Below are 13,278 nucleotides of genomic sequence, written 5' to 3' on the forward strand. Positions count from 1 at the left end.
GGGGGGGGGGGAACAACATGCAAACATGATGCACAACCACATCTACTATTCATCTTTAGCACAGCTTGGAAATTGGGACGCTTCAGTTGATCAAATTAAAAGTTCCAATTTTGAGTATTTCTTTAAATTTTTCTAGCAATGTATAGTGTTGTATATATATACATTGTAGTACTATCATTAATACTAATTGGTATACATAATGACATTCTCTTTGTCATGTATGGTTAAGTCTAGTTAGATATTTCTGTAGCGTTTGTATATTATTTTACTTACCCATACTATTTTCTGAAATATTGATACAAAAACAACACACGTAAACAAAACATATAGGTATTCAAAATCATGTTGGAACAGTTCAGGCGACTGCTACGGCATTTCTGCACAAACACCATGGAGCGAGAATATTACCAAAGCAAATTAAACAATATTGTACAACGACCAAATCAAAGCACCACAAAAATCTCACGGAAAACTCAACATCACGACATTTATCTACAATTCAATACCAACAAGATCAACAACACACAAAATCAACTACAAAACCTTCAAACAGTTCAAACATTGGGTAAAATTCACAAGAAAAGTTAGCTATGTAATTAGGTATATTCTTTTTAAGGATTGTGTGGTGACTATCCGTAATTAAAGTGATTGTGATAATTATAGATTAATAAAATATGTGCAGAAAATTAAAATTACGTCACACAACACTAAAATTTTCACAACAACTATGTTACAACAAGTACACTAGATTTTCCACTTTACAACAAATATGCAAAACATGTACATATGCCTATGTGTTGTAATGGGCGTGGCCTTTTTTGTAGACTCCGCCTCCAATACAAGCTCCGCCTCTTAACTTACCCAAGCTGCCAGTGGTGGAGGGTTTGTCCTTGCCGTCTACATCACCATCCTCGTTTTCACCTGCGTCATCTTCCTGTGTAAGTATTGTACAACTTTTATGACATAAGGAAAATTATAACAAAAATCACAATTACTACTGAAGAGAGGAAAAATGTAAGAAATTCTTTTTGTTTTTTTCCTCTCAAAACTGGCATAAAAAGATAAGAGAAGTATGGGCAATAGTAAAAACAATTATGTTTTGTTATTTAGCCTATCACTACTTTAACACATGATACAAATTCTATTAAAAGTTAAGTCTAAGTTCTCAATGAAATTATTCTACAATCACATGTATGTATGTTAGTTCTAATTAGAATTAAATGATTTACAAATACATTTTGGTTGGCATAACATCACGATGATAACAAAAACATGGGTACCAGTAAGTTAACTTTATCAAAGAATGTGTAGGGCCAGATTTGATAGATGAGGATCTAAAAAAATGTTAATGAATAACAGCTGTCATCAAAGTTTACATGAGCCAAAAAAATATTAAACAGAGAAATGGTGGAAAAATGAAGAAGTTAATGTACAAGTTTGATGTGAATGAATGCTCAAAGTTAACACAAATTCATTGTAAAATGTTGGTGATGAAAAGAGTGAATTCTTATTATATATGTGAATACATTTTTAAGGCCTTGGTTGCAAAAAGAAAAATTGTAGTGAACATTTTTTACAATAAAATAATCAATAACTATGTATAAATAAAATTTATCAAATAGGACATTGCGTCATATTCAGGGCTCATCTTGCCAAAATCATTTTTTTCATTAAAAAGGTTTGACCCAAAATGACTATAATTTTCGTTTTATTATTTTTCACAAAGAAATATCTTTTGCAATGTTATAGCAATGTTGAGCCCTAATTTGACAATAAACATCATGTAATAATACAAAAATGTGTCCTTTGAAAACATTAACAAAGCGTAACAGGAAATTGACTAAATTAACAATCATGCTTCGTAATGAAAATGGCATCATATTGGTTATTAGCCAAGGCACGGAATTAGATTGTTATCTAAGTCCGTGGCCAAGGTCACAATACTTTTCATTTTCAAAATACAGAATTCAATCAATCAAATTTGTATTGGTTTTGAAAATTGAAATCAACAATGAAATTAGTATTGTTTGAATTGAAATTTGTATCGTTTGAATTTTGATTGAAGTTGAAAAATATTTTTGAGATGTCCTTCTCAACGACCTATAAAGGGTTTTGAGATGTTCCACATAACCATGACGCCATGTTTGCAGTTACTTACATTACCATACATCTGCTGGTGTATCATACTAAGTAAAAGCTACATGAGTAGAAGCAATGTATATATGTTTTATATAAATATAGATATATATATCATATTGACACAATGGCCCCTTCCGCTTATCAAGTTTTTAACCGGTCTGTCTGTTTTTAAATATAACATTCTCGGTCATAAATTCTGGCGGACCTACAAATGTTTATGCATGCCTTATACGGCTTTGTCAAGGCTCGCCCGAAAGCAGCACCAGATTACTAGGTCCGACCTTATTTCCTAATTAAACAACTCTGGTCAACTGTTTGGATTGAGATAAACGAATGTGGCCAACATGTAAACACAGGAATAAACAGAGTTACTTCCCCTGATTCCAATTCAATAAGTTGGTAGTTAAAGATTGATACCCATACACATTTCTTGTTGTATTGCATTAAAATTTGATATACAGCAGGAGATTAAGAAGCAGTGCGTTAATTGTATGCTTCAAAATTCAAATCCTGACAGGATCCTGGCCCAGGGTTGACAGGTGTCTCTGATAAATTCTGTCTCTAAATATAAAAGTAGGGGGATTTTCTTCATAAACACAACTTTTTAATATTATTTCTTAATATTTACCATCCTTTATTTGCTTACATTATCTTAGACACTTACCGCCGTGGTTGTACCAGTGGGTTTCTGGGGCAATTCAATCTCAGCTTTTCTTGCCTAAAATATATAAAAATAAATATGATAAAAGCAGAAAAATGATCCTTACGAATATATATATTTAAAAAATTGATATACATATGTCCTTGCTCCTCAGTTGTAGAAATGAAGAAGAAGCAGAATTTAATCAACGTCAGCAAAACATCTAGGTCACAGTGACCTACATTTGATGCATTGTTGTAGTTTTCCTCAAGACGAATCTACATCGTCCTTGATACTCCAGGGGTTACGCTCACTTTCGCTCTCTGCACCATGTACATGTTAAACTAACCCTGATATAAAAGTATACAGGCTAGAAAAAGCATTCACCCCTTAAAACGCATTTGAACTCTTCCAATTCAAAGGTTGGAATAGTTCATTATGAAATTTCATGGGTGAATGAGTTCAACGGTAATACTTACAGCAATTTCTGCCACCTCAATCTGCCGGCGGACCGTGACGGTCTGTAGAAGTTTTTCCATTTCTAAGGTGCGTTCTCGCATCGGGAAGTTACTCACTTCCAGTGTTGAACGGAAGGCCTGCAACACAATGTCAGGAATTAATGCTGCTTTTATTTTTCACAATCCTAATGCTCCCGACAACTTAGGAAAATGAATAACGAAATTCTTGCTTGAAATTTTAACTTGCTCTTTAAACTTATTGTACTTTGACCTTTCTCTTACGACAATGTAATATTTTATTTGGTTTCGAAGATAGATATAGCAACTCGCTTTTATTTTTTTATTTTTTTAATACATGTAGTCACTATACTGGTATACACTAATACAAAATACAATGGCATATCAATTACCAAGCAGATTGGTATATGTACACCATTGAAGAAGAAAATCCTGTTATATTTGAACATGAAATGCAATTTTGTCGTATTCATACAAGTGTCTTGGATTAATTTCAATGACGGCATGAAATTCTTCACTTCTAATTTATACATGATCATTATTTCCATACCTGAATAGATCGACCTTTGACCTTCATTTCATCCCAGCATTCTTTCTTGATCATTTCACGAAGATAAATCTTCGCTAAATTGTCAAATTCAATCTCCTCTTCGACCTAGGAAAACAATTAAAGTAAAATCATGCTAAATGGTCGATTCACTCTCCTCCTCAACTAGGAAAACATTAATGTAAACTTAAGACTTCATCTGGTATTGTAAACTCTTCAATAAAATTAACAATGCATTGAGATTTTGTTACACATTTTTGAATTGTTTTCATAAATACTTAAAATAATTTTCCATGTGATTTTTTATTCTCTTGGTCTTAAACCCTAAGAAATAATATTCAGCTTCATATTTACTGTAGTGCTTAAAAGTGAAATTTGTAGACATTCTTATTTCAGTCTGTACAGAGTTTAAAAACTGTTATTTACTCTTTGAACTTCTGCGTCAGCTTCTTGTTGGAGTCTGTTCTGTTCCTCAATGTCAAGGTCAAATTCATGACGTCCAAGTTTCTCAATGTCGGGCAGAACCTCATTCTGTTTCAACATGCCTTGAATCTGAAATTTATAAAAAAAAAAACCAGGTAACAAACAAAAAATACAAATATTGAAAAACTATTTTTGGGTAAAAGTTCAATTTTCAATTCAATTTTATTAACTACCCTGAACCACCATTAAACTATACAACAAATCGTTTTTTTTTTTTATATTTACGCCTTAGTTCAAGATCTAGTCTTCTAAAAGAAGTACAAACTCAATATCTGTCAACAACACTACTCATTGCAACAATGTTCTCGTTGCTTTCAAAAATGTGTAAATTCTGTTGATATTTACATGATATAAATCTGGGGACATAATGAATTTTTAAAATTTTGATTCAATGCATCTACCTCGGTGAATATAAAACAATAACTCTGACTTCCTTTGGCTATAGCATCCCTTATTTTTTGTGCCAATGTATAAGCTCAATTTTGTTGTTAATATCATTTTTTTCCAATGTTTAGAAACAAGATATTCTTTTTTGCAAAATTCAAAATAACATGTTTCGACTAACTTCTCTAGGTTTTTTAAGAGAAAAATAAAAAATAATGAACTATTTATTTAACCTGGACTTAAATATCTGAAAAGACCTAGTTTGTTTTGAACACAAATTGAAAACTTACTTTGTGCGTTTTCAAAATGTCTGTTTCCTTTGTCAAGCAAAGAGTGCAAACAGTAATTAAAAACTTATCTTACGAGCTTTCGAAAACGTCTATATTTTTTGTCAAGCAAAGTTTTTGGTTTGGAAAGCTCACATAATAAGTTTTCAATTTCTGTTTGTGTTCAAAACAAACTTAGAATTTATCATTCATACTGAACTGATGAATGTCATTCTGAATACTGAAAAATAACTGTTCATAATGATTTCACAGAGGTAAGAGAACCAGTTCTTACCGTACGCCTCATCTCTCGAATCTGCATTCTCAGGTCCTGCTTCACATCCGCAAACTGATTGTCCTCCTTTTTCAAGTTCTGTGAAAGATTTGAAAGAAGAACATTTTGTGAAATATTTGCTGTATTTAAAGACCAGAGTCTAAATTTTAACATAACTGTTAAGAATAAGTAAGGATTTCCATTCTTTCACCTTTTTGTAAAAGTGTGTTAACCTGCCTCTCACAGTTTGATAACAGAAGTTACAATTTCTTGATGACTAAATGTTTAAATATTTATCTGAAGACCAATGACAGATTATTCCGTCTTTGCGTATTGCAGAGTTATCTTCTCTTGTGAGCAGGTATTGATTGTTACGTCATTTGTTTGTGAGAGTAACGTCATCAATTTTTGAGAAAACGATGCAATTTTCTCACACAAACCAATGACGTAACAATCAATACCTGCTCATAAGAACGATAACTCTGCAAAACGAAAAGACGGAATAATCTGTGCAACAAACAATTAAACTAATACTGTAAAATCATCAATTTTCGTGGGACATTAAATTTCGTTTATTTCGTGGGTAACAAAAATCCACAAAATTACATCCCCACGAAAACATATATTTGGTATGATATAGAAAAGGGGAAAATCAGAAATCAGCGAAATATAATGTCCTTGAAACTGGCTAGTATATAAAAACCACGAAATTTTAAACCCATGAAAATAAATGATTCTACAGTATGTATTGTGCGTCTGGCTACCTCTATAGACTGGATGTTGAGCCACGTGGCATCGGCTGGTGGCACTGGTGTGGGCGTCGTGTAGATTTCGTCAGTTTCTCGAGCCATCTCCATAGCTTTAGCGACCTGATGAACATGGAAGTCAAATTTTAGCAATGTGATTTCATTCACAGCTTATACACTTTCTTTAAACAGTATTAAAAGAAACTTACAGAAGAATTTGCCAATTTCTATAACTTATTCACAGTCTGACGACATTATTATTTTCTTTAGGAAAAATTCTTTACAGATTTAGTTATATACTACCTTGTACACTGAGAATGAAATTTGTGTTTAAGTTTGCTATTACAATTTTTATTCTTATTTTTTTAACCAATCAGAAGCCTGATTTACCTTATCCTCTTTATCTGCTGTGGTTGACACAGGTCGTGACCCAACAGATGGCATCCAGTCAGTCATGGCTCCGAGAGCCTCTTCCTCATCTTTCTGGATGGTCATCATTTTTGTTTTGCGGGCACGTGACGCCTCCATGGCGGACTTAGCCTTCCCTATTCCAACGGAGGTGAAACTGGAACACAAGGAATAAAACCAAAAGTTATAATGCGCTGAAGTTCTAATATACCAAAGAAAATGAACGCGGCTTCTAGAGTTTTACAGGCTGAAATTATTGAAAAAATATAAAAATAAAAAATATCAGTCTGTCTCATATAACGCTGGCTAGATTGTGGGACAAATAGATTAGTGGGGCTGGTTTTATGAAACTTGACTGTAATAGTTTATATTTCATTAATAATCTGCATTGAATTTTGTATAAAGGTTAATTTCGTTATAACTCACTTCCAGGTGTAACAAGTGAGGATGCCATCATAGCCAGTCGTGAAAATGTTCTGACCGTCCTCCGAAAACACCATCACGTTAACTCCACGGTTGTGGAAGTCATGGGGAGTGATAGCAATAAAGCGATCCTGAAATATCGCAAAGTCAAAAATTGATGGAGAATATCTTAATATTAATTTTGATGTGTATATGATTCCAAAATACTGAAGTTTGAACGATTTTTTTTTTTCAGTCGTATCTTTTGAAACATTCTGAATGTATTATCATTTACAATAGAGTGTATTTTCTCATGTTTTTTTTCTTCCCCAAACAAATAACACCTCTGTCATGCTGTGAAAATACCTACCTAAGGATTGCCAGTATTTTTTTCTTTTTCTTGGCTAACTGTTTTTGATTGTAAAATTCCAAAATAAAAAAAATACATCTATGGCAAAAATGAAAAACTTCCAGACTACTTATTTTACAAAATCTGACTTAATAGAGTATACTTACCATAGTTGTGGTGGATCTGATCATGACAGAGCCGTCAGATCCACAAGTGGCCAGCCACTTGCCATGTGGAGATAACTGTAGTTTACCCCCTGGAAGTTGGTGGCCCAGGAATTCGGCCTCAGGCAGAACAGCCACAGGTTTGCCCTAATGGGGCATAGAGTGTTAGAGCATAAAATTGTGTAAAAAATGTTTTTTTCTTCTTTTCATTAACTTTCTTGTATGTATACAAACACAAGTTATATGTACATAGGGCTAATGAAAAACAATTTCTTGCCAAAATCAAATCTTTTGGATATTTCTCTCATTACTTAAAATTTAAAAAGTTCAGCACAGAATCTAGTGATATTTTTAATTAATGGTTTTAAAGAACGTCTGGATCCGAAAAAAATTATTTCTACCTAAAACAAATTTAATTTTGAAATGTTTCATGGTAGATGAAAGATACATATACATGTATATACAAATTTCATTAAAACCTTGTAAAACTTCACTATTCTGTTTCAAAAATCTTGAGCACATTTACAATAAATTGCAATACAAACAATTTACCTCTGGTGTCTCAGCTGGTAGGTTGATCTGGTGGATTTTCTTCGAGTTTTGTGCCATAGTGTACACGATTTGGTTCTCCCCGATGGCTGCCCCGTAACTCGGCGTGGAGAAAGTCATCGTTAGCTTCTTGATGGAGTCATCTTTGAAGTCATATTTCAGACTATGTACGTTCTTCTTCAAATCTAAAAATTGAAGCGTGACCAGAATGAGTTAAAACTTTACTTTTCAATTTGCTACTTTTTTTTTTTAATTCTTCCTGATCTTGTTGATATTTTCTTTCGTTTTCGTTGCATAACATTTTTTATAAGTTCAACGATTTATTTTAATATTTCCTGATCTTGTTAATACTTTCTTTTGTTTTCTTTGTATAAGGCTTTTTATAAATTCGATGATTTTTTTTCCATATAAGACATTTGAAAATATTCAATCTACAAATCTGTTATTCATACTAATCTTCGAACATTATTACACAGGAGAGTATCTCTCCAACTGCTCATAGTTTTAACTACGGTTTAATAAACAAAACATTGAGATACTTTTTGTAACCTATCACTCACATCCCCCCCCCCCCATCATGTTTTTTCGACACAATATAGACCAAGGAATGATGGTTATTAATAAAACAAATGGTAATGACATCAACAGAAAATATTCTACCAACATTTTTGTTTATTCAACAACACCCAAGACAAATTTACATACAAAGTGTGCATAATGACCAAAAAAATTACAAAATCAATTTCAGTTTAATATTTAAAAAAAAATCCATCTGTAACTTAATGGACGTTTTTTACAGTTATTTTTTTTAACTTCATATCATAAAATATTGATTTTATATGAACTTAATAGATTTATTTTTCTCAATTATTTTCATTTTAAAAGTTAGGTGTGTATTTCGAGTTCTGACTATCATTCTTGAATGATTCAAGTCATTTTAAAAAAATAAAATAAAAAAAATGTCAATACAAAAAGTAATTTATAGTTTTAATCATTTATTGCTAAGAACAAATAAAGCTACACTGAAACCTGATTATGATTAATAATGATATGGGGATTATATGAAAATGATAATGGCACTTTTATTAAAATTTCACATCACATATACAAACACACCAAGAAATAATTACTTCAGTATTAGCAAAAATAAACCTTTTCACTCTTCCACCTTTGTATCAAACTACGTCAACCACCAAAATCAAAATTAGTCTTTTGTTCTGTTCCCCTATTTAGCTCATTCACCCCTAAAGATGCATTTGAACTCTTCCAATTCAAAGGTTGGAATAGTTCATCATGAAATTTCAGGGGTGAATGGGTTAATAGGTCACAGTGATCCTTCCGACCATACATACCTTCAGCCGACACTGACCCCATGTCAGATGCCTTGAAACTGGACTTGTCTAATGATTGATAAGTTCAAAGTCATTCAAGAATATTCAAGTTCAATGCACATATATTGATTTATAGAATTGAAATCAATGAAATAATAATGATGAACGCATTCAATCCTGAAATTTCATAATGAACTATTCCAACTTTTGAATTGGAAGAGTTCAAATGTGTCTTCAGGGGTGAATGAGTTAACCTCCAGGAAAAATGGGGATAATGCAAAATTTTGTTCAAGGACCTGAATTTTGAAATGTTCATTATCATATACACTGTAGAGCAGTGTTTAATACTCTAAATTTTTCTGAACGACACTCACCGGCGACAACAGCCTCCGAGATCTCAAATGTTATCAAGTTTGTGGCCCCATTACGCTTGTTTCCTGAGTTGTTAGCTGTCACCGCGACTTTGAGCACGTCCTTCTCCGTAATGGCAGAGATCGACTGGATTTCTCCCACAATGGCTGTTGAAAAAAACCCCATTCAAGATTAAAAAAAATATTTGAGAATATAAACGTTAAATAAAGATCATTTTTTTATTTAATATTTTATTTATTCATTATAGACCAAAGACATTCTATAAAGCTAATACAAACAAGAGTAGCATATATATATATCTGAGTTCAATATGGAGCCCACATAGCAGAAGTTAATTTCCCAATGATTTCCTAGGGGCCCAGTCTCATAAACAGCTCCTTAACTTTATGAAATTCCTGAACTTAAGTTTCTATAGAAATCATTACTGGATGACTTCTGCATAACTGAAGCCTGTTAAAGGTTAATTATGAGCATTGTGCCACACAAGTAGCTATAAGGTTAAAATACCAAAGAATCTAGGGTGAATAAAATGACACCAGAAAATCAAAATTACGTCTCTGTTTGAATGTTCTGTAAACTTTTTAGATTAGAATATAATTGTAAGAGATTTTTTGAACTTTTGACATTACAACAGGTTTCATTGACACAGATGCATTTGAAACAATTATATACAACTCACAGGTGAATCCAATTGGGCAAAAATTCTTGGATGGTCTGCCATCAAGGATGAAGACATTTCCGTCATCTGAGCCCGTCAGCAGAAAACGACCATGGTGCTCAAATCTGCCACAAATCACATGGAAATGTACTATACATGCACAGGTGTCTTGTTTTGTTATTGTTAATAAAAAAGGGGGTAAAAAGAAGAAGAAGAAGAATTTGTTGGTCAAAAATATCTTCTTTTTAATTCTATCAGAGCTAATGTTAGATGTTTTCTTGCTAAACAAAGAAAGTAACTAATATAAAAGAAGAATACAGAGCAGACTTATAATAAATTGTATTTAATCATTTCAAAAATAATGTATGCAGAAAATGGTTATATATAATCTGCCAAAGAACAGTCTCTGTTAATAATCTCGACTGGTATTGATTTGAATTTGTAAAATCACAGTAAATTGGTATCATATTCGTAAAATTCACATTGGTTTGTGTATGAAATACTTACACAAGATGGGTTATCGGCCCTTCAAACATTCGGACAGAGGAGACCATACGAGGCTCCTCGAAGTTTGATAGGTCGATGAAGTAGATGGTGCCATTGCCGGCTCCAACAGCAGCAACTTTCACCATGGGACTGCAGGCTATACACATTGCCTGAAATATAAAAGATAATTATATCATGAATTTTTGTGATAAAATCTGCAAAATCTTTTTTATCAGGAAATCCTGAATTTCTACCTTGGCTTAAAACATTAAACTTTAAAAAACAAATCAGAGAAAAATTGCTAAAAAATGTCCTCTGTAACTTTTTAAATCTTTCTTCTACCTAGCAAACCAAATGAAAGAAATTCAATTTCCGAATAGTTTTTACTGACCAAGTATCCAGTATTTTGCTTTCTGATGTCTACAAGTTATAATTTTCCTCATAATTTCAAATTGGCCTTTTATGATCCATTAGTTTTCTAACGATGACGTTGTACATATATTGAAGCATTGGGATTTTCACGTTTATAGTTTAAAAACAATTCAAATATATTTTTTTTGTGATCAAAAAATATTTTTCATAACATCAATACTGCATTGTTCACTGCCTAAGAATCCATCTTTTCCCTCAATTTGGGTGAAAAAACTCGAAATTGAAAAGCAGAGGTGCAACGAAGGAGGTAGATTCTGTGCCTGTGCAGTACCTGAAGTCCAACAGAGATGGACGTCTGGAGGAAACCCTTGTCAACTGACCACACCTGTACTTCACCATCCTCACGTACAGACTGAAATAAATAACGTTCTTAGTTACCTCTGTATCCAAACTCCTCTACACATATATCTGTCTGGGCACAGTTTTGTAAAAAAGTTCTAGTATGGTCAAGCAAATGAACAACTACGATGGGTTTTCTGCCCAGAGTTTTTTTACTTTTTCTTTTATAAAACATATATATATACAGTATAATCAAGTTATGCTGCCATCATGTGTCCAGAGAAATTTCTGGCAAATGAAACGAGGGGCATTATATCAAAGTTTTAATGTACCATATATATTTTCCTATTTTTATTTTGTCTTTTGAACATCAGTTTGAATCTCCATATAAATATCCATACACGTGTAAAGATTTAATACAATTAAAATATATTCATATTAAATATATATATGCTATAATAAATGTTGGATTACATGTATATATGTTATAAATTCATATTTTGCAATGGAAATAGTGTCATCCTACAAAAACCTTCTTGCAAAATTGACATTTAGAAGACAAATCAAAATTATCTCGACTGAAAAAGTTAAGGATGTATGGTACCTTATTTTGACATATATGTATCTTGTATTCAAAAGAGTTTGACAGATATATCCCAGGTTTCTATGTCTGGAAAGGAAATTCAGGCACAAAAGTTTTCTATAAATTATTCAAAATTATGTCTATACTCACAGCGATGTATTCGTTGCCGGAAAGACAACTCATGCCCATATAATTTCCATAGTGGGTATCCTTGAGTTGTCTCATAGACTCTGGTGCTCCGGGCTCATACAGAAACAAGGATCCCTGTAAAAAAACAACATTTTCCAATGAAACGCCTTTTAACAATTGTGACATACATGCATATAACTTCACTTCAATAAATGTGATAATTATTCTACGAATAGCCTAGTTTAACCCTTTAACCACCGTAGACCATAATGGACTCATCCAGATGAATGTATGGTAGAGTCTACTAAAGATACCGAGGGGTGAAAGGGTTAACATATTTCCATGTAAATAAGTACCTGGTATGTACATACAGATTTAGCGAAACAAAGTAACCTGCAAACTAGCAAAGGAAGGCATTCTTTCATTACGGGCTTTTTATCACCCCGCTTGCCCTCGTATACATGTAAACATTAGAACTTATTAAAAGGCATACTTTTATGGGAGCTTAGAACCAGCAGGGATTTATGTGTTAATAGGCTTGAATGTAAAATTAAAACAAGAGGCCCAATGGGCCTGCATCGCTCACCTGTTATTAATCTAACACTTGTAATCTTAAGATTTCATAAGAACCTATTAAAAGATTTAAACATATGACGCCTCTGACCTTGATTGTCGAACAAGGACATTAGGTTGAAAGTGGATCAAGGTCATTCATTTGAACTAACATGGTAGTTCTTCATCCCAGTATGCTACAGGCCCAATTTCAGTACCCTGGCCCTTTTGCTTATTGAAAAGAAGTCGCTTGAAGATTTTACGACATTTGACCCCTGTGACCTTGAAAGTTGGTCAAGGTCATTCAGTTGAACAAACTTGATAGTCCTTCATCCCAGCATGCTACAGGCCCAATATCAGTACCCTGGGCCTTTTGGTTATTGAGAAGAAGTTGTTTGAAGATTTTAAGACATCTGACCCCAGTGACCTTGAAAGTGGGTCAATGTCATTCATTTAAACAAACTTGGTAGCCCTTCATCCCAGCATGCTACAGGCCCAATATCAGTACCCTGGGCCTTTTGGTTATTGAGAAGAAGTCGTTTGAAGATTTTATGACATTTGACCCCTTTGACCTTTGAAAGTTGGTCAAGGTCATTCATTTGAACTAACTTGGTAATCCTTCATCCCAG

At 33.0% G+C, this 13,278-nt stretch overlaps 1 protein-coding gene across 2 annotated transcripts in view; it reads right to left on the reverse strand.

Moving 5' to 3' along the window:
- LOC110451730 (cilia- and flagella-associated protein 43-like) overlaps positions 1 to 13,278 on the reverse strand; it is a 40,747-nt gene that overhangs the window by 15,964 nt on the left and 11,505 nt on the right. Inside the window, exons 10-27 of one of the 2 annotated variants that reach the window (XM_021499886.1) lie at positions 12,119 to 12,232; positions 11,378 to 11,458; positions 10,696 to 10,844; positions 10,210 to 10,313; positions 9,533 to 9,676; positions 7,831 to 8,012; positions 7,282 to 7,425; positions 6,790 to 6,917; positions 6,346 to 6,520; positions 5,974 to 6,078; positions 5,231 to 5,308; positions 4,229 to 4,354; positions 3,806 to 3,910; positions 3,259 to 3,375; positions 2,804 to 2,857; positions 2,159 to 2,197; positions 862 to 934; positions 274 to 285 (exon numbers count right to left, since the gene is read on the reverse strand). In XM_021499886.1, the coding sequence (XP_021355561.1) occupies positions 274 to 285; positions 862 to 934; positions 2,159 to 2,197; positions 2,804 to 2,857; positions 3,259 to 3,375; positions 3,806 to 3,910; positions 4,229 to 4,354; positions 5,231 to 5,308; positions 5,974 to 6,078; positions 6,346 to 6,520; positions 6,790 to 6,917; positions 7,282 to 7,425; positions 7,831 to 8,012; positions 9,533 to 9,676; positions 10,210 to 10,313; positions 10,696 to 10,844; positions 11,378 to 11,458; positions 12,119 to 12,232 (1,930 nt within the window). The remainder of the gene's footprint in view (positions 1 to 273; positions 286 to 861; positions 935 to 2,158; positions 2,198 to 2,803; positions 2,858 to 3,258; positions 3,376 to 3,805; positions 3,911 to 4,228; positions 4,355 to 5,230; positions 5,309 to 5,973; positions 6,079 to 6,345; positions 6,521 to 6,789; positions 6,918 to 7,281; positions 7,426 to 7,830; positions 8,013 to 9,532; positions 9,677 to 10,209; positions 10,314 to 10,695; positions 10,845 to 11,377; positions 11,459 to 12,118; positions 12,233 to 13,278) is intronic. The other variant, XM_021499887.1, reaches the window with a different exon arrangement.

The sequence above is a fragment of the Mizuhopecten yessoensis genome, unplaced genomic scaffold, assembly GCF_002113885.1.
Source record: "Mizuhopecten yessoensis strain PY_sf001 unplaced genomic scaffold, ASM211388v2 scaffold6169, whole genome shotgun sequence".
NCBI classification, from domain to species: Eukaryota; Metazoa; Mollusca; class Bivalvia; order Pectinida; family Pectinidae; genus Mizuhopecten; species Mizuhopecten yessoensis.